At 57.8% G+C, this 26,642-nt stretch overlaps 4 protein-coding genes across 11 annotated transcripts in view; 3 read left to right on the top strand and 1 right to left on the bottom strand.

Moving 5' to 3' along the window:
* The window catches only part of OGDH (oxoglutarate dehydrogenase), a 29,327-nt gene extending 13,208 nt beyond the window's left edge, over positions 1 to 16,119 (top strand). For 4 of the 8 annotated variants that reach the window (XM_079328887.1, XM_079328886.1, XM_079328891.1 and 1 more), the window contains exons 5-24: positions 2,652 to 2,696; positions 5,052 to 5,167; positions 6,283 to 6,437; positions 6,886 to 7,032; positions 7,497 to 7,587; positions 8,468 to 8,647; positions 9,689 to 9,817; positions 10,357 to 10,536; positions 10,706 to 10,858; positions 11,513 to 11,615; positions 11,828 to 11,956; positions 12,859 to 13,009; positions 13,105 to 13,232; positions 13,320 to 13,498; positions 13,644 to 13,715; positions 14,203 to 14,325; positions 14,902 to 14,974; positions 15,412 to 15,575; positions 15,667 to 15,821; positions 15,905 to 16,119. In XM_079328887.1, coding sequence (XP_079185013.1) covers positions 2,652 to 2,696; positions 5,052 to 5,167; positions 6,283 to 6,437; positions 6,886 to 7,032; positions 7,497 to 7,587; positions 8,468 to 8,647; positions 9,689 to 9,817; positions 10,357 to 10,536; positions 10,706 to 10,858; positions 11,513 to 11,615; positions 11,828 to 11,956; positions 12,859 to 13,009; positions 13,105 to 13,232; positions 13,320 to 13,498; positions 13,644 to 13,715; positions 14,203 to 14,325; positions 14,902 to 14,974; positions 15,412 to 15,575; positions 15,667 to 15,821; positions 15,905 to 16,025 — 2,594 coding nt within the window. In that variant the 3' untranslated portion in view covers positions 16,026 to 16,119. The remainder of the gene's footprint in view (positions 1 to 2,651; positions 2,697 to 5,051; positions 5,168 to 6,282; positions 6,438 to 6,885; positions 7,033 to 7,496; positions 7,588 to 8,467; positions 8,648 to 9,688; positions 9,818 to 10,356; positions 10,537 to 10,705; positions 10,859 to 11,512; positions 11,616 to 11,827; positions 11,957 to 12,858; positions 13,010 to 13,104; positions 13,233 to 13,319; positions 13,499 to 13,643; positions 13,716 to 14,202; positions 14,326 to 14,901; positions 14,975 to 15,411; positions 15,576 to 15,666; positions 15,822 to 15,904) is intronic. The other 4 variants (XM_079328889.1, XM_079328888.1, XM_079328892.1 and 1 more) reach the window with 1 other exon arrangement.
* STARD7 (StAR related lipid transfer domain containing 7) overlaps positions 1 to 26,642 on the bottom strand; it is a gene marked incomplete at its 3' end in the record, with an annotated part of 234,570 nt that overhangs the window by 14,654 nt on the left and 193,274 nt on the right. The gene's annotated exons all lie outside the window — the stretch shown is intronic.
* On the top strand, positions 16,218 to 23,207 carry ZMIZ2 (zinc finger MIZ-type containing 2; the record flags this gene model as incomplete). The annotated part of the gene is given in 18 exon segments (XM_079328786.1): positions 16,218 to 16,224; positions 16,599 to 17,295; positions 18,342 to 18,456; positions 18,544 to 18,746; positions 18,839 to 19,031; positions 19,113 to 19,367; positions 19,444 to 19,515; positions 19,517 to 19,618; positions 19,710 to 19,775; positions 19,854 to 20,025; positions 20,631 to 20,775; positions 21,249 to 21,459; positions 21,534 to 21,639; positions 21,790 to 21,947; positions 22,023 to 22,090; positions 22,272 to 22,340; positions 22,450 to 22,950; positions 23,071 to 23,207. Coding segments are annotated over 17 exon segments (3,039 nt in total). The 3' UTR covers positions 22,850 to 22,950; positions 23,071 to 23,207.
* On the top strand, positions 24,495 to 26,628 carry PPIA (peptidylprolyl isomerase A). Its single transcript, XM_079328907.1, has 5 exons — positions 24,495 to 24,648; positions 25,649 to 25,679; positions 25,790 to 25,878; positions 26,051 to 26,223; positions 26,326 to 26,628. The coding sequence occupies exons 1-5, from the start codon at positions 24,580 to 24,582 to the stop codon at positions 26,459 to 26,461; spliced, it is 498 nt and encodes a 165-aa protein (XP_079185033.1). The 5' UTR covers positions 24,495 to 24,579; the 3' UTR covers positions 26,462 to 26,628.

Below are 26,642 nucleotides of genomic sequence, written 5' to 3' on the forward strand. Positions count from 1 at the left end.
TTGACCAGGACCTCAAAGTCTTTCTCTACAGAGCTGATTTCCATTCATCCATTTATCCATCTCCATCTATCCATCTGGGGATTCCCCCAGCCCTTGCATTTGGCATTGTTGAACTTCATGAAGTTCACGTAGTCCCTCTCTTCCAGCCTGTCCAAGAACTTCTGGATGGCATCCTGTCACTCCAGCATGTCACTGCAACACTCAGTGGTGTCACCTGGCTGAGGGTGCCCATCATTCCACTGTCCATATCATTGATGGAGGAATTAAACCCTACTGACCTCAGCAGAGACCCTTGCGAGACACTGTTCTTTACTGCTCTCCACTTGTATATTAAACTCACAGGTTTGCTTCAGGGGAAGGTCAGTTCAAAGGGAAAGTCCCTCTGAGAGCTGCTGAGTCTGCTGGTTCCTCAGGAGCCAAGTGTATTCCAGCCATGTCCTGGCTTCAGAGGATGCAGAACCCAATGGGATCCAAGAGCAAGTCCTCCCTGCAGTGCCAGCCAGCCTGCTGGGCTGGACCAGTGTCCAGTACAGCTGTAACAACATCTGGCAGAAGCAGTCTAGGCTCCATTTTCCCTGCTTCCCCAGGGTGAGTTGCCACAAGCCAGCCAATGTGTCCCAGTGTGGCTCACTGGTGAGAAGCATTCAGGCATAGCTAGTCCATAGGCATTGGCTGGAAGGAACCTCAGCATGGGATCTCTTGTGTCTGAGCAAGCCCACAGACTTAATGTCTGATCCTTTGTGGCTCTCTTATTAAAATACCTGCCATTGTGGCTACTGGTGTTGTTTTGCTGCCCAATAATCCATGAATTCATAGCAAATAGTGAGTCCTGGGAACAAGATATAATGGTGCCAGCTACCAGCTCATGCTGGTACCAGCTCACGGTAGAACCCCAGACACAGGTGGCTAGATCTTAGCAAAAGACTTTTTTTTATCTTCCTAGAAGTATTATTTATACTGAGTAGATTTTCCCCTGGTATTCTTATCTTGAAAAACATCATCTAGTCAATCCTAACTGTAACTGGGTGAAGTCAGTTTGCAAGTAATGTTCAGGAAGTAGGGAAGGAGCTGCAGTGGTGCAGAGTACAGAACTCTGTCTGTTGGGTGTTGCCTGCTTGTGGCAGAAAAAGCCAATTTCGAAGCATATCCTCCTCACTTTTTTTTTTTTTTTTTTTCTTTGAAAGAATGTGTAGCACTTGATGGGGCAGTTAGTAACAGGAGTAGGTTTGGAACTTGGAAACAATGTTGTTTCCTTTTTTTCTGAACAGTGAGGTCCTTTTAAGGTCAGCTTTTGTGGTGTGATCACAATTGCCAACAATTTAAGTGGCAGTGCTGTGATTCAAAGGAGTTGGGTGGTTAATCTCGGAAACTGATCTTTTCAATTGCCTTTTGTTTAGCAACTAGTTTGGTTCTGGTTTGGAAGCTCTCTTTGGATTAAGCAGTTCGATCTTTGGGGAAATGTCAGAAGGAGAAAATCTGCCCAGGGCTACTCCGTCTGAGGAGTAGTGAGGCTGGAGCCACCCAATTCCCCTTTCTCTTGTCTTTTCTATTAAAAAAAACCCCAAAGTAATCTCATCTTGGTCTTCCACTGCAGCTGGTCTGGCATGGTAAGTGTGTAAAACAAGGATAGGATGACTACGGGAACTCAGTATGACCCTGAAAATCGAAAGAAAGAAATAGTACTTTAGCACCCTGAAATCTGTGTGGTATGTGGAAGGCTGTGTGTGTCTAAGTGTCTGTCTGTCTATCTTTCTCCCCGTGGAAGGCAGCTGCCTCTGCCTCATGCCAAGGGGAATTGATGGAACTCCTCCTCCAGCTCAGGAAGAGCCGAGCAAGCTCCTGCAGGGAGCTGTGCTTCAGGTGCTCCCACCTTCCTTTTCCCCACTTTGGGGAAGTGTCTGATTATCCGTGCTGACCCAAAGGACAAGTGTTTCCAAGGCCTTTTTTGTAACCCAGGTGAGATTGAGGCACTTGGGTCACCTAACCCAGGCAGCCAGGTGGCTCTGGTGCTGTGTTTGCCCAGGGCTCCCGTGGGCTGGCACTCCTGCCTGCACCAGGCGTGCTCCAGGAGAGCTGGCTGTGCATGTCTGCTGTGCCTCTCTCTTCCTCATGAACTGCCTGCTTGTTAACACCCCAGTCCTCCTCCTCTGTGCAAAGGCAGCATCCTTAACCTCTGTGGGCTGACCTTGAAATGCTCCCAGCAGCACGAGCAGAGCAAACCCTCTGGAGCAGGTGTTGGTGGGAGGCAGCTCCCAGCTCTGCAGAGGGTTCTGCTCTCTGTCACACAGCTCAACAGGATGCATTCGCTTGTAGCAAATGAAGATGCCAGGCCACCCTCTCTCCCATCAAGGTTTGAGAAGAGATCTCAAACTGTGCAGCTCAACTGCTCCCCAGTGTCTGATGCCCCCCTTCCCCTCCTGCTCCTCCCACCTCTCATCAGACTTCCAACCAAGATTTCTCTTCTGCCTAGTGTGTAGTCATCCTCCATCCCTGCCCCTTTGCCTCTGATGGATTTTGACTATTTAAAATACTGTAATTTTTTTACTTGTGCTTTCCATGACTGGCTTTCACAGTTACTGGGTTTTTTTACTAACTTTGACTGCATCTTTCTATCTTCTCCCTTTCTGCAACCCCCTCCCTGCCCCCCCCAGACCTCGCAGTGTTCAAGGAGCGGCTGAGAGTGTTAACAGTAGGAGGTATGCAATTAATGAGCCCTTAACCCTCTTCAGTGCAGGACTCTCTTTGAATAGGTTATTCTGGGCATGAACTGAACTGGTAAAGTGGGCCTCCCCATCTCCCACCACTCCTGAGTTTTGCAACATGTTTTATTTTAAATTTCTATTCAAAGTCTTGATATAGGTGTGTGGTTAGTGACACTTTACCTTGTATAAATCCTCAATTTGAGCCTTGCTGGCCTTTTCTGTACTGTGTTTGCATGTTTGGCTTGCTAGAATACATGTTTTGTTATGAATATTAATTCCACAAGGCCTCAATCTCCCTTATTGGTTCAAGGTCCTAAAAATCCAAGCTGTCTTCTCCTGGTTTTGTCACAGGAAAAATTTGGCAGCTTGCTCCTTGTCTTCCTCCATCTGATGGTGATGCTGCCTATAAATACCAAGTGTTGTCAGGACTGGCAGGCTGCAGCAAAGAAGCAAAGATGCTTACATGTCCTAAAACTCCTTGTAAAATCTGATACTCCCCAAGGTGGACCAGAGTGTCTCCAAAGCATCACAGCAGAACAAGCTAAAGCCCTGTGATGCAGGTCTGCAAGCTTCAGCAAATTAGTGAGGATTCCCTGAAACCCTTCAACAGGCAGTTTGTGTGGGATGCTCCCTGATGCTGCTCTCTGGGATTTCTGTTTGAATGGGAACCAAAGAGAAGCCCCAGAGACAGGGCCAAACACTCAGCTCCTCTCTGCTACATTGTTCCTAGGCATAGCTCCAGAGCACAGCTGCTGGGACCTGGCTTCATTCCCTCTCCTGGGACTCCAGTGTCCAGGAGGGTGGTGTGAGCAGCAGAGGGGATAAACAGCAGTAGTACCCAGGAATGTGTCCACTACAGGCTGACTGGAGTGTTCCCAGTTTCTGACTAGCCCCTCAAGACTGCCACAGGGATGACCCATGACCAGACTGGCTTAGGCCTTAGAAAGGGGCCTTTCATACTACCCAGTCCACTAGACTAGATTGCTCCAAGCCTGGCACTGAACACTTCCAGGGATCAGGCTGTCTACAGCTCACTGTCCATTCCTGACCAGACAGGAAGGCATAGACGTTTAAGGTGAAGTTCAAGGAAGGGACCAGCTCAGGAGGGGCCAGTTTTTGCCTCTCATTCCCCTGGGCAAACACTGCTCTGCCATGTTTAGATGGTGTTCCCCATCCCCCCTGTAAAAGAACCCCCAGCTAGGGTCATGGGCTGGTTTGGAGTAAGCTGGGAGGAGTGGTGGTATGTCTCTTCTGCAGCTCCTGCCCTGGAGTTAGGAAACACCTTGGGACCAGGCCTTGTTGGGAGTGTGGGAGGGATGAGCAGGAGCCTGAAAGAGATGCCAAGGCTATAGACTCCTTCATCCAAGCTCCTGCTTCAGAAGGGTCATGGAATTCTCCAATTCCTGGTCCTGCTTCTGCCTTTCTGCATTGATTTAGCAAGGTCAACACTGTCCCTCCTCTTCTGTGCTTCAGTTTCCCCAAAAACAACCAACAACCATGAGTTTCAGTGGGTAGTGAGGCACCTCTGATGGCTTTAGGGTACAGCAGGACTTGCCTGCAGCCCTAAATCCCAACCTCCAGCTCTTGAGGCCTGCTTGGCCTCTCTCCAGGCCCAGCTCAGCTCCCCACCACCCCCATACCATGAGTAGGAGCTGCCTCCAAATCATCAGCTACCAGCACCAAAGGGAGGAGGGTTTCTGAGCAGAGCTAGGCAAAAGCTGTAATTAAAATGTTGCTGACTGGGGTGAAAGGGTACCTGGTAGCCAAACCCCTGAGTGCCTGCTGGCCACCCTGCACCCGGGCTGAGCTATTCAGGAGAGTCCATTAGAACCCTGTTGCCTTTTCTCTTTCTTGCTTCTCTGTCTCTCTGTTCTTGGGGTTTTGTCTGTTTGGTTGTGTCTGTTTTAACGTTTCCTTCTCTGCCTTGACTCTATTTTTAATTCCTACCATGTGCCGAAACCTCTGATGTGCTTGGTCACTCCTCAATTCCTGTTTCTTTTCTCTCCTCTCTGTTATAATTTGTTGTGTATTTTTTGTGTTCTTGGGGCTCCAAACTCCCTGACTCACCCTGGATTTGAATTGCCTGTTTCCATGCATATACATTGCTTTGTGGTTCATTTTCTGTGGTGCCTTCCATAATAACTCATTGTTCTGTGCTTAATGTCTTTTTGTTTAATTATGGCTTGTTTTTTATCCATATAAACCTCCTTCATGCTTATTTTTTTTATGCTGCTTTTTTTTGTCCCTTCCCCACCTCTCCCAAATGTACCTGGTCCCCGTGTGATGTTATCCCCGTCCCTCCTCCTTCCTTCTTTCTCTTGCTTTTCCCACCCATGACAAATCCTGCAGGCTTTTATGGTCTGGATGAATCTGACCTCGACAAAGTTTTCCACTTGCCCACAACCACTTTCATCGGTGGAAATGAATCTGCTCTTCCACTCCGGGAAATCATCCGTCGACTGGAGGTGAGGAGGGCAGGGCTCTGCACCAGACCCATGTGCAGCCAGGGGCAGGGGCAGAGAACTTCTCTTTGAAAGTCCTGGATCAACCTGTGCATTATAAGATTTTCAGTTTGGGAACTGCTTCTCAGCACTCATCCCACTCACAAGAGCCACCTTGAGTAACCTGCTCATCTCTGATTGCCTCCATCTTTCTGCTGCATTGCAGCAATGCACTTGGTTTACCCAAGGTGGAGCAAACACCAGACAGGTAGATATTGCCTTTTTTGAAATCTCTCCAGCTATGTTTTCCAGTTTGAAGCAGCAGCTAGTGCTGGCAGTGCACAGGAGTGGGCTGGAGGCCAGGATCCCTTCTCCAGGCACTGCAGCAGTGTTGCTGTCCTGCATTGGCATCCATCAGAGGGTCTTAGTGCAGGTTTGCGACCCCTGGGGCTGGAGCTTCCAGCTCATCCAGGCAGTTTCCCATTTTTGCCAAATTTCATCCCCTCCTGTGCTTGGAGTGATCTCAAGCAGCTCTCAGGCACGCTGCAGGCTGCTCATATGGTCTCTGCTGAGACTCGTTGACCTTGGAAGAAGCAAAACTGTGCCAACATCTTACTTCAGCTGCAGGAATGGGCTCCTCATTGTGGGAGGAGCTTCTTCTGATTCTCCCCTGCTCTGTGATGTGAGATTTTGGTCTGCTCACAGGTAATGCCACCAAGAGGGAAAATCTCCTCTGAGGTGGATGTAAAGGACTTGAGGGGCTGATTGTGGGCCCCTCAGGGAAGGGGAATTGAACAGCTTGATGCTGGGTCATTACAGTCTGAGATGCCCTGAAGCATCCTGGAACATGCCCTGCCACATCCCTTTTCCTGGGAATACAGCTTAGACAAGGCTTCTGAAGCAGGGCTGTTGCAGGGCTGGCAGTCGTGTTCCCCCCAGGATCTCCCTCCAGCTGCCAGGCATGAGGGCTGATGTCTCTGCTGGCATAGAAGGGCTCTTTGGCTGAAAGGGTAAAGGGGGAAATGAAGAGCCCATGGCCCTGTATTTCAGTGGGGTGCTGCAAGTGCCAGTCCTGTGGGAGTCTGATGTGCTGAAGCCTTGGCTGTTGTCTGATGGCCCCTCATTTCCTGTTGGAGTAGATGGCATACTGCCAGCACATTGGCGTGGAGTTCATGTTCATCAACGACCTGGAGCAGTGCCAGTGGATCCGGCAGAAGTTTGAGACCCCAGGCATCATGCAGTTCACCAATGAAGAGAAGCGCACGCTGCTGGCCAGGCTGGTCCGCTCTACCAGGTACCCTGGGGGGCTTCACCTTCTCCACATCTTCGCCAGGAGGTTTGCTCCTGGCCAGAGGGATGCACTTACCAGCTGAGTCACATCTTGACATCATCTGTCACCATCAGCTTAATGAGCGGGTTGACGCCAGTGAACTTCCAGTCTGACAGCCTCAGCTGCTGGCAAAAAAACCTGAAAATGTGGATAATGCTGAAAGAAAAGGTCTAAAAATAAGCATTAAGTGCAGTACAGTGTTGGAGTGGGGGGCATTGGCCAGCTGAGCTCTGTGGGAAGACACTGAAGTGACTGTTGTGTGCTGCTTGAGCATTGGTACCAGCTTGAGCATTGGTACCAGCTTGAGCATCAGTCAGTGCTGTGGTTCCCTTGGTGCAGTCCCTGCCCCTTCTCTGGTTTCTGCCCTCAGCTGTAGCCCTGGCATCGATCCCTCCCTCCCTTTGCCTTCTAGGTTTGAGGAGTTCCTCCATCGGAAATGGTCTTCAGAGAAGCGTTTTGGTCTGGAGGGATGCGAAGTGCTGATCCCAGCCTTAAAGACCATTATTGATAAGTCAAGTGAGAGGGGAGTGGATTATGTGATCATGGGAATGCCCCACAGGTAATCTTGCCTCAAGCCATGGTGCTGCTTGGTGTGGGTGGAAGGTGGGAGGATACTGCTGGGGTTTGGTACTGGAGGGCAAGTATCAGATTGATTTCTGCCATCACCTAATTGATCTTGGTTGGTGATGAGCCTCAGCTGGAGAGCCTAGGCCTTGAAGACCCCTGCTCATCAGGGTCTTTCCTGCGTCTTTGTAAATTCTTCTGGAGAGGGGTGGTGGCATGAGGTCAGAGCTGGAATCATACTTGAATCCCAGCACCTGCCCACTCTGGGGCATCTCAGCAAGTATGTAGGATGTAGTGTTGGCCAAACCATCCCTATGCTGAGGGATGTTCAGACTCCTTCAGGAGTCTCTGTGTCTGGGTGACCCCACAGCCCTCGCAGGAGAAGTGGGCTGTTCCAGTGGGGGGTTGTAGGTCACAGTCAGCACTCAATGGCTGTCAGCAGTGGCCTTGCTTTTGCAGGGGACGCCTGAATGTTCTTGCCAACGTGATCAGGAAAGAGCTGGAGCAGATCTTCTGCCAGTTTGACTCCAAGCTGGAGGCTGCTGATGAGGTGAGCTTCTTCCCTGCCTGCAGCAGGCTGCTGCTGCCTGTCCCTGAGCAGTCCCCAAGGGCTGTGGCTGGATTGTGACACTGCTTCTGGTGTCACTCAGTGGTAGTGGTGTTGCAATGATTTCCACATTGCAAGCACACCTGGATGATAGGAGCCTTTGTAGAGGTCAGTACTGGTCTGTCCTTGCCTGTCCTGGGGTGATGTGTGCTGGTGTCTCCAGCATAGGCTTGGCTGTTGGCAGCTCTTCAGAGCATGAAGCAACCTCGGAGTGGATGCTGAGAGGAGGGGAAGTGGACAGGAGCAGAAGTTAATTTGTGCCCCTGATCCCCATCTGGGATTCTAAAGCAACTCTAGAAGCAGCTCTGTCACTGCAATAAACTCATGCTCCAAAGCTTCAGCATCATAAGCTGGGATGATTTGGCTTTGGGGAAGCTGGGCTGGGCTGGCTTGATCCTGCCATGACCTTCAGTGGAATTTCAAGGTGAGAAAGCAGCAGCCTGGGGCCTCGAGGTGCCCTGACAGGGTACCTGGCCAAATATTGGGAATGGTGCCATGGATGGCCATGCTGCTGCAGTGTGTGTAGAGCTCAGGCAAGTGTTACCTGTTATTCAGGGTCTTTGCCCAACCCACCACACTTGCTTCATCCCCCACACCTTCAGCTGTATTGAGATTGGCTGAGTGGATGTCTGAAGTTGGTGGTGGTTTGGCACCTGGAACAGGCTTTCCAGGGGGCCAGTTCAGCTCCTGCAGTGAGTGCCTGCTGTGTTGTGGCAGAAAGAAATGCCCCCCTCTTCCAGCCTTGGGGTCAATGCTCCTCTGTCTCCTCCCATGCCCCAGAAGCTGCTCATGCTCCTGGGGGTGACTCTCTTCTCTCTACCAGGGCTCTGGTGACGTGAAGTACCACCTGGGAATGTACCACCGGCGGATTAACCGCGTCACTGACAGGAACATCACCCTTTCCTTAGTGGCAAATCCTTCTCATTTGGAAGCAGCTGATCCTGTTGTTCAAGGCAAGACTAAGGCAGAGCAGTTTTACTGTGGGGACACAGAGGGGAAGAAGGTGAGTGCTGCTCAGATGTGTGTAGTGAAGTGGCCTAGGCTGAATGGATTTTAGTGGAGACAGGCCGGTGGGAAAATGAAGTAGCTTGTCTGCCTTCTGCTTGATGTGCACCTTCCCCTGCTGTCACCCTGACTTTGCTCCTCCATCCTTTCCTTCTGTTTTTGGAGATAACTCTGGGAGGGGCTTACCCACCCTAGGCTCCCATTGCTGCTTTCCTCATCTCTAAACTGACTAAGCTGGACTGTGGGCACAGCAAATGAACAACATGTGACTGGAAGACTGGGACATGAGTGGAACCCCAAGGCAATCCAAGCACCACACCTTGGGGCGCTTCGCAACAGGATCTCAGTGTGACTAGAGATAACCATTTCTGGGACTGGGAAAGCTGGAGCTGGCAACAGGAGGCAGTTTTCTACACCCCAGTGGGAAGGGGCTGTGGGGAGCTGTTTGCTGTGTGATTCACTGCAGACCTGTCTCCAACTGCTAGATGTGGAAGAGTGAGATCCAAAGTGCTTCCCCTCCCTCTTACACCCCAAGGGCTGGATATAAATAGACAGATCCCTCTCCTTGCCTGGTAAGAGGTGTCCTCAGCCAGCCCCTGGGATGGTGACAAAATAACATCAGTGGCTCTGATGCTCCTGGGCCCGCTCCTGCCCATGGGGCTTCTGGACTGAAAGTGTGAGGCTACAGGGCTTTCTTCTCTTCTTGCCCCAGTGAGAAAAAGGCTTTGCTTTGGGATGTATGTATTTGGGAATGGGACTCGCTGCCCAGCTGGGGCATGCTGGCTGTTGTTTTGTTGTCTACTCAGGATGCCCCAAATGTGCTGCCCTTGCTGGTTGGGGGGGGCTGGTGGCCACAGTCTCTGGTGTGTCAGCCATAGCTGACTCTACTCCCATCCCCTGGGAAAGCACTGGATGTGTTGATAAGCTGCTCCATGCCCTTTCTGGGATGCTGAAAGCTCATGGGGAGGAGAGCTGGGCCCTTTCCTGGTGGTGCCCTGCTCACTGTCCCTGATGACCATGATGGCTTCCCCTCTCCCAGGTGATGTCCATCCTCCTGCATGGAGATGCTGCATTTGCGGGGCAGGGCATTGTGTACGAGACATTTCACCTGAGCGACCTTCCCTCCTACACCACCCACGGCACTGTCCATGTTGTGGTCAACAACCAGGTGAGGAGCAAATACCCTGTGCCTGTGGGTCACTGGCAGAGCTGTCTCTGCAGGCTCTGGGGAAGGGAGTAACTGGAACCAGCAGCAGCTGTTTCCCTGCCAATGTTCCTGGCAGGAGCCCTAACCTGGGGTCAGTAGTGGGTACTTCTCACCCAGCTAATCAACAGCAGCAGCTTTTGAGCCCAGTCTGGTGCAGAGGTGATACAACCTGATGCTCAGTGTGTGAGGTCTGACAGGGCTGATCCTGTTTGCCACCACAGAAACCAGAGGCATTTCGCTGGGAGCAGCCTGTCTGCACAGCTGCATCAGGTACCAGGATGTGCCACTGTGTGTCCAGACACAGGAGACAGGCAGGTTGTACATCCACAGCCCAGCTGCAGCATCTGAGGTGCCCTTGGAGTTGTGTGGAAAGTTTCTTGGGACAACAAAGTGCAGCTGCCTCACACCAAGCCAGCTGCGACACCAGCTGCATAGCAAAGCTGTGTCTCAAATCCAGTTGGTAACACTGTGCACATCCTGTTTCCCCTCACCTGCTCCAGATTGGCTTCACAACAGACCCTCGGATGGCGCGCTCCTCCCCGTACCCGACCGACGTGGCGCGTGTGGTCAACGCGCCCATTTTCCACGTCAATGCCGATGACCCTGAGGCCGTTGTCTATGTGTGCAATGTGGCAGCAGAGTGGCGAAGCACCTTCCACAAAGACGTGGTGGTGGATTTGGTAAGGAGTGTGGCACAAGTCCCTGAAGCTGAGACTCTGCCAGGGGTGTGCTTGGGTCCCTCCTGGGCTGTTTGGGACCCTAACTCACATGATCCAGGTAGCTCCCAAGTGCTTTTGGAGTGGTAGATCACAGGCAGCTGCATTCAAAGGCTCTTTCCTCTCCTGGCAGGTTTGTTACAGGCGCAACGGGCACAATGAGATGGATGAACCAATGTTCACACAACCCTTGATGTACAAACAGATCCGGAAACAGAAGCCAGTGTTGCAGAAATACGCAGAGCTGCTGATTTCCCAGGGGGTGGTAAATCAGCCAGAGTATGAGGTACCATCTGTGGGGCCTGAAAGGAAAACTGCTGGTGGCATCTCCAGGAAAAAAATACTTACATGGTTCAGACTGGATGTGAAACATATGAAGGGCCCAAATGGGCCCTTGTGCTTGTGCTTGTAACCTAAAGGTGGCAGAGCTGTGCTGGGGTTGGGTACACACTGCAGACCTGGCAGTGATGGAGTTCAGAGCCAAGGCTCTTCCTTGAACTGTGCCTGCTCTGAAAAGTGCAGGAACATCTAGTTCAAGGATCACCCTGTGGTCAGCATGGAACAGGCCATGCAGCTCTGGCCACTGTAGCACAGACGGATCCCAGTGTTCAGGATTGCTGTGGCCATGGGCAGATCCTGTCCTGGTTCTGCTGCTTGGGCAGCTCTGCAATGCAGAGGCTTCACCAGCCCTGCTTGCCCTGGCACCACCTTTCAGCATCAGTAGAGTTGGACACAAGATGTCAGCTCTGAATGTAGCAGAGCTATGCCTTGGGGTACAGAGGTCCCAGCTGTGGCTGTGCTCTCTGAGGCTGAACTGCACAGGGACTTCCTGAGGTGGGGGCCACCTCTGCCCTCCAGCACCCTTGCAAGCTTACACTGAGGTCTTCAAGTTCAACACCCTTGTTTGGAGATCCCTTCTTAATGTTGTTCTGCCTTTCAGGAGGAAATTGCCAAGTATGATAAGATTTGTGAGGAAGCCCATGCCAGATCCAAGGATGAGAAAATCTTGCACATCAAGCACTGGCTGGATTCACCTTGGCCAGGTAAGGCACTAGCAGTGATCTGGAGGCTGTGGCAAAGCGCTCGGCCTCTCCAGAGCCATGGCAGGGGTTTTCTAGTAAACAATACCACAGGGGAGGTTAGTGGTGCTCTTCCTGTTGCTAGTGTCCCCACCTTTGCTTGAGGGTGTCCATGACCTGAGGTCTTCCCACAGCTCTGGCACATCTCCTACAGCATAGGGTTTCTCCTTCTCCAGGTTTCTTCACTTTGGATGGGCAGCCCCGGAGCATGACCTGCCCTTCCACTGGCCTCAATGAAGAGGACCTAACGCACATTGGTCAAGTGGCCAGCTCGGTTCCAGTGGAGGATTTCACTATCCATGGAGGTAGGAGCTCATGAAAGCTGTGCCAGACTGGAAATTGGTTCTGGAGAGATGTGAGATAGGGCTGGGATGTGGCCTGGAAGGAAGGGATGTCTTGGACTGCTTCAATATGTGTGGGCAGCAGGTTAAAGGTAGGGATCCTCCCCCTGTGTGCTGCATTCTTGAGATGCTGCCTGAAACCTATGTCCAGCTCTGGGGGCCCCAGAGCAAGCAAAACCTGGACCTATTAGAGCAGGTCCAGAGGAGGTCTTGAAAATTATACCAGTTCTGGAGCCCCTGTGCAGGAACTCTGAGAGAGCTGTGTCTGTCTAGCCTGGAGGAAAGAAGGCTCCAGGGAGACCTTAGAGACCCTTCCAATGCCGAAATGAGCTTCCAGAGAGATTGAGAGGCACTTTGTACCAGGGCATGGAGCAATAAGACAAGAGAGAATGGTTTCCCACTGCCAGATGGCAGTGTTAGATGGGAAGAAATTCTTGCCTGGGAGCGTGGTGAGGCCCTGGCACAGGTTTCCCACAGAAGTTTTGGTTGCCCTGGAAGTGTTCAGGACCAGGTTGGACAGGGCTTGGAGCAACTTAGTGTACTGGAAGGTGTCCCATCTAGTGCAAGAAACCCCTATAGGAGGGATTGGGCTGGATGATCTTTAAGGTTCCTTCTCAACTAGACTCTGTGAGTTCATGAGAGAACTGTGTGTAAGGGAAGTGAACCAAGGAATAGCTCTTCTTTGGAGCTGATCCTTCCCTGCAGTCCTGATTCTTCATCCATGGTTCTTCCCTCCAGAAGAGGTGAATCCATTCCTCTGCCCATGGCACTTGCAGTTCTTCAGTCTGTGGGCTGGTTGTGGAACAAGTGTAGTGTCACTGGAGCTCTGTCTTACGCTGGCTATGAACTGGCTCCTGTTCTGGCAGGTCTGAGCCGCATTCTGAAAACGCGTGGGGAGATGGTGAAGAACCGGACAGTCGACTGGGCCCTGGCAGAGTACATGGCCTTTGGCTCCCTGCTCAAAGAGGGCATCCACATCCGCCTGAGTGGCCAGGATGTTGAGAGGGGGACATTCAGGTAAAGCTCTGCTTTTGGAGGCTTTAAAGGCAATTCCAGCCCTTCTGGAAGGGATCCAAAGGCTGACGATGAATTTACTCTTCTCCCTTTTCCAGCCATCGCCACCATGTCCTGCATGATCAGAATGTGGACAAGAGGACCTGTATCCCCATGAACCACCTCTGGCCCAACCAGGCTCCGTACACTGTCTGCAACAGCTCCCTGTCAGAGTACGGTGTCTTGGGTAAGTGAGTAGGTCTGTGTTCACTGCCTAGGGTGAGGCTGCTCTGGAAGGGTAACCCAACCCTCTCACTGCTCTTCCATTCCTCAGGATTTGAGCTGGGCTTTGCCATGGCCAGTCCCAATGCCCTGGTGCTTTGGGAAGCCCAGTTTGGGGATTTCCACAACACTGCTCAATGCATCATCGACCAGTTCATCTGTCCTGGGCAGGCCAAGTGGGTCAGGCAGAATGGCATTGTTCTGCTGCTTCCCCACGGCATGGAGGGCATGGTAAGGACTCCCCTTGCTCACCCTGGAGGCAGAACCCTGGACAGCAGTGGCATGGGCAGAGCACTGCTCATGACGTGGCAGTGCCTGATGGGTTCTCATGCTTGCCTTGTCCTGCAATGACCATCCCCCTTCTTGGTCCCCATAGGGTCCTGAGCACTCCTCTGCCCGCCCGGAGCGATTCCTGCAGATGTGCAACGATGATCCGGATGTCTTCCCCGTGAGTTGTGGCCCCCATGGTGTGGTGCTCAACCTGACCCTTCTGTGCTCTGGATTGGGCTGGGTGGAGGGCAGAAACAGCAGTGTGGGCTTAGCACGGTGGGAGTCAATGGCAGGAGGCATGGGATGCCTTGGTGTCATGCTGCCCCGTAAGGTTTGGGGAAAGCTGGTGCCCAGGCTACACCTCCATGCAACCTGGGGCTGTGGTATAGTCCGAGGCAGAGGTGGCCCTGAAAGTGAGAGGCAGTTGCTGGCCTCCCCCATGACTAGACCAAGATGGAGGACATGGAGCCGCTCCCAGGTCTCTGTGGGTCTCTGTGCTCTGGAGAGTGAGGGAAAGGAAGGAAGAGGGAAGAAAGGAAGGAAGGAAGGAAAGGGAGGGAAGGGAGGGAGGGCTGAGGACCACTCCTCTCCCTGCTGCTGGAGCCATGAGGCCAAGAGGTACCTTATGTTTCCTGAAATCTCCTCACCCACGCTGGCCGAGGCAGAAGCTGGATGACTTTGATGTGCGTCAGCTCTATGAATGCAACTGGATCGTCGTGAACTGCTCCACTCCAGCCAACTTCTTCCACGTCCTCCGGCGCCAGATCCTCCTGCCCTTCCGCAAACCGGTCAGTGCCAGCAGCTCCATGCCCAGCTTGATGCCCAGGCAGGGTGCTGTGTCCCTGCTGGACTGGGATAGGACTGGGGGCAGCTTCTTCCTGCACTTCAGACATGGGCAGTTGGCCTCTGCCTGACCAAGGACCTCATGGTGCTCAGGACTGGCTTGGTGCTTGATGTGCAGCTGCTGGCTTGTGTGGGCTGCAGGGGCTTTTGACCCCCTTCCCAAACTCCACGGGGAGGTCAGGGCTGTTGGAGCCAACAGACACTGCTAATTCAGTGCAGTATCTGCATAATACATAATCTAATTCAGCCATTTCCAGTCAGCTCCAGCCATGGGACAGGCAACCCCCTCCACCTCTTCCCCAGGGCGCATCCCTACTGGGATGGTTGGTGCTGTCGGGCATAGGTGCCCAATCTGGCAGAGCACTGCAGCTGAGTGAGAAGCGTATCTCTGGCAGCTGCTCCCTTGCTCAGGCAGGATGGGCAGGGGAGGGCAGGCATGTGACTGCTCCAGCGCTGGCTTGTAGAGGAGATGTTCCTGACAGGGCTGACCACCTTGCTCTGCCTCTTGTCCCCCACTCCAGCTGATAATCTTCACTCCAAAGTCGCTGCTGCGCCACCCTGAAGCCCGCTCCAGCTTCGATGAGATGCTGCCAGGTACAAGTAGCACAGAGCTGCCTGTGTTCCCCCCGTGCCGCTCTGCAGGGTGAAGGGCAGGAGCCTGTGGCCTTGGGTAAAGTCTGCCTGGCAGCAGCCTTCCCATGCTGGAGAGTGGCTGAGTGAGGTCAGGGCCTTCTCCTTGGCACATGGGAGTCCCCCCTCATTAGGGCTGAGCCTGGCATCCTCGGGAGGCTTGGCTCAGTGGTGCTTCCTCCATCCGCAGCCACTTGCTGCTGGGATTTGGCAGCCCCAAGTGGCACATGATGGTTTGTAGTAAAAGTTGTGCCTGTAACTGGGTTGACTGACTCTGCATGAGAGGCCTGACTCTGGCTCTCAGGGTCCTGGAAGGGGCCAGCATGGGATATGGGTGCAGTGGCTGCTGGCACAGTGCTGTGAACTGCTGTGGCTCAGGGTGCCGTTCTCTTCTTTGGCAGGCACCCACTTCCTCCGTGTCATCCCTGACAGTGGTCCTGCAGCCCAGAACCCCGAGCAGGTGAAGCGGGTGCTGTTCTGCACCGGCAAGGTGTACTATGACCTGACCCGTGAGCGCAAGGCCCGGAACATGGAGGCTGATGTGGCCATCACCAGGGTGGAGCAGGTGAGCAGGGTCTACTGCCATGCCTGTGGGCTGGGGGTTCCCTGAGATGCTGCCCCATGTCTCCAGTGACACCATTCTGTGTCCCTTGCAGCTTTCCCCGTTCCCCTTTGACCTCCTTCAGCGGGAAGCTCAGAAATACCCAGCTGCCGAGCTGGTGTGGTGCCAGGAGGAGCACAAGAACCAGGGCTACTATGACTACGTCAAACCCCGGCTTCGCACCACCATCAATCGCGCCAAGCCTGTCTGGTGAGGACGCAGGGGGTGACTGTGAGGCTGGGAGGGCGTTTGTCAGTACAGACCCTTCTCATGGCTCACCTTCTCCCTGGCAGGTATGCAGGGCGGGAGCCAGCAGCTGCCCCTGCCACTGGCAATAAGAAAACTCACCTGACAGAGCTGCAACGGCTCCTGGACACGGCCTTCAACCTCGATGCCTTCAAGGACATGGCCTGAGCGCCGGCGCGGCACGGCATGCTCCTCTTTCTGTCTGTCCATCTCTCTGTCCTTCATTCACCTCCCCCCTCAACTACAGATCTTGTCAACCCCACATTGGTGCCTGGAGTCCTTGTCTGCCTCGTGCCAGGGTGGCACAGGTGCAGCCAACCCTGCGAGTGTGAGGGTCTGGGGGCTGCCTGCTGTGCCTGCATGGTGGGTAAGACCCATGGCCCTCCAGACCCCTGGAACAACTGGTCCCTGGGGCTCTTCTCTGGGGGTGTCCCATACCCCCCCAAGAGTGGCTGGTCTCCAGAGCTTTTCTATGGGGGTTTTCAGTGCAACGAGTCAGATTCTTCGCAGTTCCTCAGTCTTGGACTTGCCTCTCTGCAGCCACTGCCTCTTGGAGGAGGGAGATAGGGCATCTGCAGGTCCTGAGGGGCCAGGCAGGTGTGAGTGCTGCACCCCTGTGTCAGTTTTGCCTGTCCTTGGGGAGCCCGTTTTTCTCCTGTGTCTGCACCATCCCCCAGCTCTGAGCCACCACAGGGACAGGACTGGTGCCAAGTGATGTTTCCTCTCTTGGGAGATTTTGAGTGAGGGTCGAGGGAAGTGATCCCCATTTGGGAATTTTTGGCATTTCCAGAGCCCACAGCATCCTCCCATGGGAGGTCCTTGGGGGGTGGGGACAACCGGGGCAACCTCAGCTGGGATTCCCTCTCGGTGCCCCCGAACCCACCGCGGCTTTTCGGTGCGGAGACGGGTTCTTTCAGCTGCACGAGGGAGGGAGGTCGGGGGGGCACGCGTGCCACACTCCCGCGCATACTCGTGGCTGTGCTGCCACCCACCGGGTCTCGCATGGTGTCACCGCACGCTGTCCGTGCGGCGCAGGCGGGTCCGCGTCCCTGCGCGCAACCCGTTCACGCGCGCGCGCACGTGCAAGGTGGCGTGTGCACGCGCGCCTCGCGGTCCCGCCGCTGCGGTCGCAGCGCCCGTCGCGCTGCCGTGCGCGCGCCGCCCCTGGCGGGGAGCACGGGGCACGCGGGGGCGCGCGCTCCTCTGCTCCCCGGAGGCCGGGCCCTTCTTCGGCTCTCGGCTACCCGCGCCTGGCGGGGCGGGGGCGGGGCCCGCATGCTGAGGAGTGCGCGGCCCCATTGTGCGCGGCCGCGGCACGGCCCCGCCCCCGGCTCCGCCTCCCGCGGAGCTGCGGCCGCGCGCGGCTGAAGATCCCGCGCAGCCTCCGCGCAGCCGCGCGCGCCCCGCGCCGCCAGGGCCATCTTGGGCCGCCGCCGCGGTGAGAGCGGGAGCGCCGGGCGGGGGCACGGGGCGGGGGGAAGACAGGGCGGGGTGGCGGTGCACCCGCGGGCCCCCCCCGCCGCGGCGGGGGTGGTGGGGGCGGTTGCCATGGCAGTGGGGGGGGCACGGCCCCAGGGCCTGTGCCTGCGGTGCTGCCGGGGAAGGAGTGGAGGGGGCTGTCACCGCCGGCGAGGGGCTCCCGGAGCCGGTGGCTCCGTTGTGGCGGCTCCCGGGAGCCGGGGTAGGCCCACCGCGGGTGAGCCCCTCTCCGTGTCTTTCCTCGCGGCGACCCCGTCTCCCCCGCCCTCCCGCGCCGCCGGGAGGACCAGAAAGCGCCGGAGACCCCGCGGGCCCCCGGTGCCGGGTCCGGCTGGAAATACCCCGCGCAGCGGGGTGCAATTCCGGGCGGGGGGCCGCGTCCCTTTCCCCGGGAAGTCCCCGTGGTTGCCCCGGCCGCAGACGCGCGGGGGAAGCCCCCGGCGCCCGCCGCCCCAGGGAGGTCTGACGCCGCGTTGGTCGGCGCGGGGGGGCGGCCCGGAGCGGGGGTGGCGCGTGCCGGCCGGCGACCCGTGCCAGCCGCGGGCCGGACGCCAGGTCCCGGCCGCGGAGGCTGGGGGGTCGCGAAGCCTACGGGCTGTCCCCCCCCGCCCCGGCCTCTCCGGGGGCGGCTGCCCCTCACCCGCCGCTCCACTGCTTCCCGCAGCCCCAGTGACACGGTGCCGCCGTCCCGCAGTGCCCGCCGCGGCCTCGGAAGACCCAGCCCACACCCGCTGATGAGCTCCATGAACCCCATGAAACCCTCGCTGCCGCCTGCGCCCCACGGGTGGGCGCCGGGGCAGCGTCCCTCCATCCACTCATGCACCCGTCACCCCCCTCCATCTCTCCATCCCTCCATCCTTTCATGCATGCACCCATACATCCATCCCCTTGTCTGTCCCTCCATCCCTTCCATTCTGCATCTCTCCGTTTCCTCAATCCCTCCATCCCCTAGTCCCCTCTGTCCCTCCATCCCTCTGTCCTTCATTAATTTGTTTTTCTTTCTAGTGATGGTTCATTTGCATATGAGGCTGTTCCTTGGCAACCAAGTACCAATCAGCCACCGGGATCCCTCTCCGTGGTAACCACTGTCTGGGGTGTCAGCAACCCCTCCCAGAGCCAGGTACCAGCAGCACCCCTGCCCCAGGAACCCCCGGACCTGGATGCCATTGCCCCTGCCTTACCCACTGCCTCCCACTGCACCCTCCAGGTTTTTGGCAGCCCCATGGGCCCTGGGGGGAGCAGCTCCAACACCCCACTGATGCCTGGTGTGGCAGGCACCGGCTCGGGCATGAGTTCACCGCCATTCCTGCCACAGCAGCCCTTCACTGAAGGGGCACCAGGGAAGGGGTATGTGCAGCCAAGTGTCTATGGCCGCAATGCCTACCCCAGTGGGCCAGGCTTCGCTGCCAGGTAAGGCCACCCCTATGTTTCCTGGCCTGCCCTATGCCCTGCTGCAGGGCCTTTCTGCTTCTGCAGGGCCTTTCTGCTTCTCTATTCTCCAGCTACAATGGTGGCCCGAGTGGCCCTGGAGGGATGGGCCTCCCCTCGCACGCCAGCCGGGCCACTGCTGATTTCACCCAGGCAGCAGCTGCTGCTGCTGTGGCCGCGGCTGCTGCCACAGCCACAGCCACAGCCACAGCGACGGTGGCAGCACTGCAGGAGAAACAGAGCCAGGAGCTGAGCCAGTACGGTGCGGTAAGAGCCTGGCTGTGGCAGAAGCGGGGAACTGACAGCCCTTCCTGCCCTGCTGTGACCCTTCTCTCTTTGTTGCTACAGATGGGCACAGGGCAGTCTTTCAGCAGCCAGTTCCTGCCCCATGCTGGGCCCCGTGGCCCCAACAGCATGAGCCCGGCTGGCATGGCAGGTGTTGTGGCCCCCTCTGGTGTCTCCCCTGTGAGCATGAGCCCAGTGCGGGCACCCGGGACTGGCCCCCTCTATGGTGGGCAGCGAGGGCCTCAGCACACCTACGCTGGCTCTTCCCAGAGCCAGCAGCTGCCCCGCCAGGGCCTTAAGCGGGCATACTCCAATGAGGTGAGTGCTGCCTTGGTGAAGGCTATGGCGTATGATGACCCCCTTTCCCACTGGTGCTGACTCCCTGGCCCCACAGGGGTACCCAGCGCAGCAGTACCTCCAGGGCGGGCAGTACACTGCAGCTGGTGCCCAGTATGGCCCCAGCGCCCCCCCAGTCTTCCGCTCCGTCCCCCTCATACCCTGGCCACAGGCTGCAGCAGAGCATGGGCCAGTACCTCTCCGCTTCAGGCAGTGCTGGACCCTATTACAAGGTACCACAGGGGGAACGGTGGGCAAGGGGTGGAGGTCCGGGTGTCTGTCATCCCCCGGTGCCAGCCCCTGGAGACCCTCCTCCTCCCGTAGCCAGCCGACCAGTTCAATGGGCAGAGCGCCAGCTTCAGCACCTACAGCCAAGCAGCCATCAATGGGGTGAGTCTGGCAGTGGGTGGGGTGGGGGCTGTGCTAGCTGGCCTAGCTGGACGCTGAGGGTGCATGCTGCCTCTACAGCCAGGCCGGTCACTGCCAGGGTACCCCAACTCGCCACTGGCCAGGAACCCCACGCCGCCTATGACCCCAGGCAGTGGCATCCCTGCCTATGCATCCCCTGGTCAGGATGTGAAGTCACCCTTCCTGGCAGACATGAAGCCCAGCGTTGCCCCCCTGCACCCGTCCCCTTCGGGTAGGTGTCCCTGATACGGGTGAGAGGGGCACTTCAAAGAGATCATCCCCGTGCCTCAAGGAGCATCGCTTCTAGCAGCTCTGTGGCCTTTGCCCCTTTAAATGGAGGGTGGGAGGGGCTTCAGAGAAAGGGCGTGGCCACTGGCAGGGTTGGGGGCTGATTGAGGCAGGGGTGGGCTGCCTGTGGGGGTGGGACAGTAACGGGAGGGGCTTGTTGAAGGGGTGTGGCCTCAGGGGACGGGGCTTTATCGGGAGTAGTGGTTTGATGGAGAGCTTCTGCTTTTAGGATGGGAACATCTGGATTGGGAGAGTTTGGATAGGGTGTGGTTTCCTGGAGTGAGCGGGAGGAATTTTCGGTGGGATGTGCTCCCTCCTCAGGGGTCGCAGGGGGTGGCCCCCAGAGGTGGGGCCGCTTTGAGTGGGAGGAGCTCCCTTCGTGGGACTGCGGTTTCCGGGTGGGGGCCGACCGCAGGGTGGAGGTTGGGCTTCCTGCAAGGTGGATCCTTTGTGCAGTGGGCGGGGCGCGGCTGGGGCAGGGCCAGGGTGTGGCTGGGGCCCGGGCAGCGGGGGGGTGTCGGTTTCTCTGATGGCGGCGGCGTCTTACAGGGCCGACCCCCGGCGAGGAGTTGCGACTGACCTTCCCGGTGCGGGACGGCGTGGTATTGGAGCCCTTTCGCCTGCAGCACAACTTGGCTGTCAGCAACCACGTCTTCCAGCTCCGTGACTCTGTCTACAAGACCCTCATGATGAGGTGGGGCCTTGGAGGACCTTTTGTAGTGTCACACGGTGCTGCTTGGGGTGTGCTGTACGGCACCGTGTGGTGTGAGGCTGTGCTGGGCAGCGCTGCTGGGCACTGCATAGTGCTGTGTGGCCTGGTGTGGCTTGGCATGGTGCTGTCCTGCATCATAGTGCGAAATGTGGTTTGGCGCAGATGTGCCTGCCGTGGTTCAGCGTGGTCATGGTATTGGGCATGTTGTGGCACAGCCTGGCAGTTTGGGGCGTGGCTTGGCCTTGGCATGGCACAGCACGGTGGGGGTGGGATGTGGTGTGGACTGGCACAGTGCCATGCTGTGGGGTTTGTCACAGTGCCATATGACACAGTGTAACATGGAATGGCTTAGCACTGCTTGGTTCTGCATGCCTTGGAGCAGCATGCTGTGGTGACACATGGTGCAGTGGCTCGTGTGTGGATACACCCCCTGCCCACACCCTGCCTGCCCCCAGGCCTGACCTGGAGCTGCAGTTCAAGTGCTACCACCACGAGGACCGGCAGATGAACACCAACTGGCCGGCCTCCGTGCAGGTGAGCGTCAACGCCACACCGCTCACCATTGAGCGTGGTGACAACAAGACCTCCCACAAGCCGCTCTACCTGAAGCACGTCTGCCAGCCCGGCAGAAACACTATCCAGATCACTGTCACCGCCTGCTGCTGTGTGAGTCACAGGAGGGTACCGGGAGAGGGAGGGTGGTGGCTGGGGCCACAGCTCAACCTCCTGTCTTTCTGCAGTCCCACCTGTTCGTCCTGCAGCTGGTGCATCGGCCCTCGGTGCGCTCCGTGCTGCAGGGGCTCATCAAGAAGCGCCTGCTCCCTGCTGAGCACTGCATCACCAAAAGTGAGCACCTGGGTCCTGGGGGTCAGGAGAATGCACTGTGGCAGGGAGGCCACAGCAGGAGGGGGGTGATAGTGCACTATTGTCCAGGTGCTACCACAGCGCCACCCCATCCCAGTCTCCTGGTTCTGACTCTCGCCCTCACCTTCCCAGTCAAGCGCAACTTCAGCAGTGGGACCATCCCGGGGACACCAGGGCCCAATGGTGAGGACGGTGTGGAGCAGACGGCCATCAAGGTGTCCCTCAAGTGCCCTATCACCTTCCGGAGGATCCAGCTTCCAGCCAGGGGTCATGACTGCCGGCATATACAGGTAGAGATGGTGATGACAGGGCACCTGTCATCAATATCCTGCCCCCTCCATCTCAGTTGCTGCTCTTCCCCACAGTGCTTTGACCTGGAGTCGTACCTGCAGCTCAACTGCGAGAGGGGGACGTGGCGGTGTCCTGTCTGCAAGTGAGTAGGGGCTGCAGTGTGGCCATGCCCTGGTGTCCCTGCCAGTATGGTACGGGTGTGTGTTTCACTACCAGGGGGGGATGAATTGCCTGTTCTGGGAGAGGAGTAGTTGTTGCCCTAGGGGGATGTTCCTGTCTGGTGGGGTTTCTGTTATCTCACCCTGCCCTCACTCTGCCTGCAGTAAGACAGCCCTGCTGGAGGGGCTGGAGGTTGACCAGTACATGCTGGCATTCCTGATCTACATCCAGAAGTAAGTGCCTTCCCTTTGGCTGTCTGTCATCCATGCCTGGTCCTGTGCCATCCCTGAGGGGCTGGCAGTGCGCTCAACCTCACCTCCCCATCCCTCCTGCTGCCCCCAGTTCAGAGCATGAGGAGATCACCATCGACCCGACCTGCAGCTGGAAACCTGTCCCTATCAAACCTGATATCCACATCAAGGAGGAACCAGAAGGGCCAGCGCTGAAGCGGTGCCGGACGCTCAGTCCTGCGCACATGGTGCTGCCTAACATCATGGAGATGATCGCAGCCCTGGGGCCTGGCTCTGTGCCCTTCCCGGCATTGTCACAACCTCCAGTGGGGGCTGCCACCGACTACGGCACCCCGGGTACGGGGGGACCTATGAGGGACAGGACTGAACCCCATCCCTGTGTGTGTGTCCCCCAATTGCCCCATTTCCTCTCCCAGGTTCCAGCTTTCTGGGTCCTGGGGGCTTCCCAGAGCCTTTCGCTGCCCCTGGCATCCCTGGCACCTCAACGCTGAGTGACTTCACACCAGGCCCTCCCTCCATTTCCTACCAGCCCAACATCCCAGGTGGCCTTCTGGCCCCTGAGAAGCCTCCTGTGCCCCCTCTGCCTGCACAGGTCAGCTGGGCTATGGGTGGGGGGACTCCCCTCAAGCCCCCATGTCTCACTGTGGGAGGGCAGGTGGGGTCCCAGGGAAGGGAAGGTCTCACAGCTATGCTGTTTCCCCCCACTCCCCAGCTTCCCCCACCGGGACGACTGGAGCCGTCCCATCCCGCAGTGCAGACAGGGCTGCACAGCACTCCCTCGGGCAGCCAGCCGGCCTCCACGCTGCACTCCCGGAGCGCAGTGGCACGGCAGCCCCTGGGACCCCCGGCCCACACTGCTGACCTCGTCTTCCCCCCCGCACCCAGCATGGCCGCAGCGGGGGATGGCTCGGAGCCTGCCCTCGACGTGAGTACTCATGGGGGTGGACATGGGTCCTGCTGCTGGCTCGGGACACCAGCTGCTGCAGGGGGGTGGGCAGCAGCTGCAGGGAGTCTATCATCACACACTGCCGCCCCCAGCTCCTGCCCGAGCTGACGAATCCTGACGAGCTGCTCTCCTACCTGGGGCCCCCCGACCTCCCCAGCAGCAGCAACGATGACCTCCTCTCCCTCTTCGAGAATAACTGAGCCATCCTCGCGCCCCTGCCGGGGCTGGGGGGCAGCACTGTGTGCCCCTGCCTGCTGCAGAGCTGGGACCCCCCATAGCGGGGGCTTTCTCAAAGGGCTGCGATGGGACAGAGGGGCTGAGCCCCCCCAGAAGCACAAGGCTGTACATAGTGTAGAAACACTACTGCTCCCGTGAGACTCCCCATATTTAAAGGCAAGTGCGTCACTGCGGAGCTGCCCGTGCCCCTCATCAATGTGCAAATGCTGCTGCCCCTTATACCGCACGGGTGTGGTGTGGGGTGCGGAGCTCAGCTCCCACTGCCCCCGCGCCGAGCTGCCCTGTACGTCCCCGACAGCTATTAAAGGATCCTTCTGCAGGGTCACGTGTGTCCCCCCATCTTTTGTCATCCCGCTGTGGAGCTGGCCCCGCCACCCCTCTCCAGGCAAGCAGGGGAGATCCTCGGTTGGCGGGCGGATCCAGCCCTCTCTCCGGGCAGAGGGGGGAGGGTGTGTCCCGAGTAGCGAGGGAATTCTGCCCTATCCCCGAGCAGCGGCGGCCCGGCCAGGCGGTGAAGCGGACTCGTGGTGTCAATCATTAACCGAGGCCGGCCGGGCGGTGCTGCAGTCCGACGGCGGAGGCGGGGGGGGAAGCGGACGTCCCCACGTCGGGCGGTGGGCTGCCAGGGCTAGGCAGCAGCTCCAAGTTCCGCACGCCCTGGTCCCGCCTCATCCCCGCCGCCCCCCTGAAGCGCCCCGCACGGCGCCGCGCCCGCCTCCCCTCTGCCGGTCCCGCTCCTGCCCTATCCGCCTCTCTTTGCTTTCCGCACAGCGCATGCGCGCCGCACCCTGCCCAGCACCGAACCGCGGCCCCCGCCCCGCCCGCGCTTTTTCCCCCCTTCCCCCTCTTTCAAACACGCCGCCGCCGATTGGTTGCCAGCCCTGCCACTCCGCCACTCCGCCAGCGGCCGTTGGCCGGCGCTGCGGGGGAGGCGGGCCCTCCTCGACGCTATATAAAGGGCGGCGGGGAGCGGGGCTCCTTCTGCTGCGCCGCGCCTGCTGTACGGACGAGTGTCTGCTGCTCTGCTCGTGTCTCGCCATGGCCAACCCCCTCGTCTTCTTCGACATCGCCGCCAATGGCGAGCCCCTGGGTCGCGTCACCTTCGAGGTGGGCGCGAGAGGCGACTGGGGAGGGGCGGGGGGCGCCGTTGCTATTTCCTTGCTGGGCGCGTGGGGCCGGTGGGGTGATCCGCAGGCGCCGCGCGTGCGCGGCGGGGGCGCATTGGTGTGGCCGCGGGACTGCGGCGCCCCTGGCCCGGCGGGGCGAACAAAGGGCCCCACGGCGTCGCGCTCGGCGAGCTCGAGGAGCGGCGGCGCGATCCCAGCCCAGGGCGCGCCATCGCCCGGGGGAGTCTGATCGCACCTGGTCTGGTACTGCTGGCTCCCCGTTACCGCTGGCCTCGCCAGCACCGTGTTCCTGCCGCGCCTCCGCTCCGCCCCGGGCCCCGGGGCGCGCGGCAATTCCCCCCCCCCCCCCCCCCCCCCACTGCGGGTCGCGGCCGTGCCTGCTTCGCCGCCATTTTAACGCAGGGCCCCCGGAGCATCGGGATGAGCCGTGTCGAACTCCCGGGCGGTGCCGCCCGATCTGGGGATGCCGGCGGAGAGTGCTGGCAACCCGATCGCCGCGGGATTGTCGCTGGAGGGCGAAGCATTTGTCACCCCGCCCGGGGCGCAGAGCATCCCTGGAACGGCTGGGCCTGCTCCGGGCGCCGCGGCTGCTGCAGATTCGGGGCCGCGCTCCCGCACTGGTGGCGCATCCAGCCCAAAATCCTCCTGAAGCGTTGGGAGGCGGCGCGCGCGCCCCACCCAGGAAGGCTTCAGGCACATTAATGTTTAATTTAATCCAGGCCAGCGAAATGAATGCTTCTCGGCCCCGCTGGTGAGACGTGCGATGCCGCAGTTGCAAGTTCAGAGCTTGCAGATAGCGGAGTGAGGCAGGGATGGATATAGAGCTGCTGGCACGGCTGAGGAGCCGCTGCCCAGAGGGGGTCCCTGGGCTCCAGGCAGTGTCTGGGGGGATTCCCGCGGTCTGAAGGTGGCCTCGGGCAGTGGGGGGCAGTGGCCAGTCACCAGCTGAGATTTGACAAGTGCCTTTCCTGTCTCCACAGCTGTTTGCAGACAAGGTCCCGAAGACGGCAGGTGGGTAAAACAACTTTGGCTCCACTACAACTGCACCAAGCCGTATTACTGCGCTGAACACTTGACTATTAAATAAAGCTGTTAACGGTGAGGTTTTATTTCCTTTGCAGAAAATTTCCGTGCTCTGAGCACTGGTGAGAAGGGATTTGGCTACAAGGGGTCCTGCTTCCACAGAATCATTCCTGGGTTCATGTGCCAGGTGCGTGGTGCTTCTGCTGCAGCGGGTAGTGGGTGGGTGAGGCGATCTGGCACTCAGGTGGGTTTTGGAGTTGGATACTGCAGGTTTAGGGTTTGAGATTGGTTCTAGCTCTTGCCTGCACCCACTTCCAGAGAGTTCTGCACCCATGACTTGAAATGCTGCCTTTTTACAGGGTGGTGACTTCACACGCCACAATGGCACTGGAGGCAAATCCATCTATGGGGAGAAATTCCCAGACGAGAACTTCATCCTGAAGCACACGGGCCCTGGTATCCTGTCGATGGCCAATGCTGGCCCCAACACGAACGGCTCCCAGTTCTTCATCTGCACTGCCAAGACTGAGTGGTGAGTTGAGGGCTATGGGAGGAGAAGCTTGGGGGTCTGCATCTGGAGAGGTCTTGTGTGGGGGACATGGGGGACCAGCTGTGACTGGTGCTTCTCCGGCAGGTTGGATGGCAAGCATGTCGTCTTTGGCCGTGTCAAGGAGGGGATGAATGTGGTGGAGGCCATGGAGCGCTGTGGCTCCAAAGACGGCAAAACAAGCAAGAAGATCACCATCACTGACTGCGGGCAGCTCTCGTAAACTCTCCTCTCGCCAACTGACCAATCCTTGGGCAGCCTAGGCACCACACCCTGCTGCAGCTCACCTGTTCCTTCTCCAGTCCTGATGTACTGCTGCGTTTCTACTGGGTCACTGGTCCCACTGGGCCGCAGTTACCTTCGAGTCTAAATAAAACGAGTTAAACTACATGCACCGTAGCAGT

The sequence above is a fragment of the Erithacus rubecula genome (assembly GCF_903797595.1).
Source record: "Erithacus rubecula genome assembly, chromosome: 29".
In the NCBI taxonomy this organism is placed as follows: Eukaryota; Metazoa; Chordata; class Aves; order Passeriformes; family Muscicapidae; genus Erithacus; species Erithacus rubecula.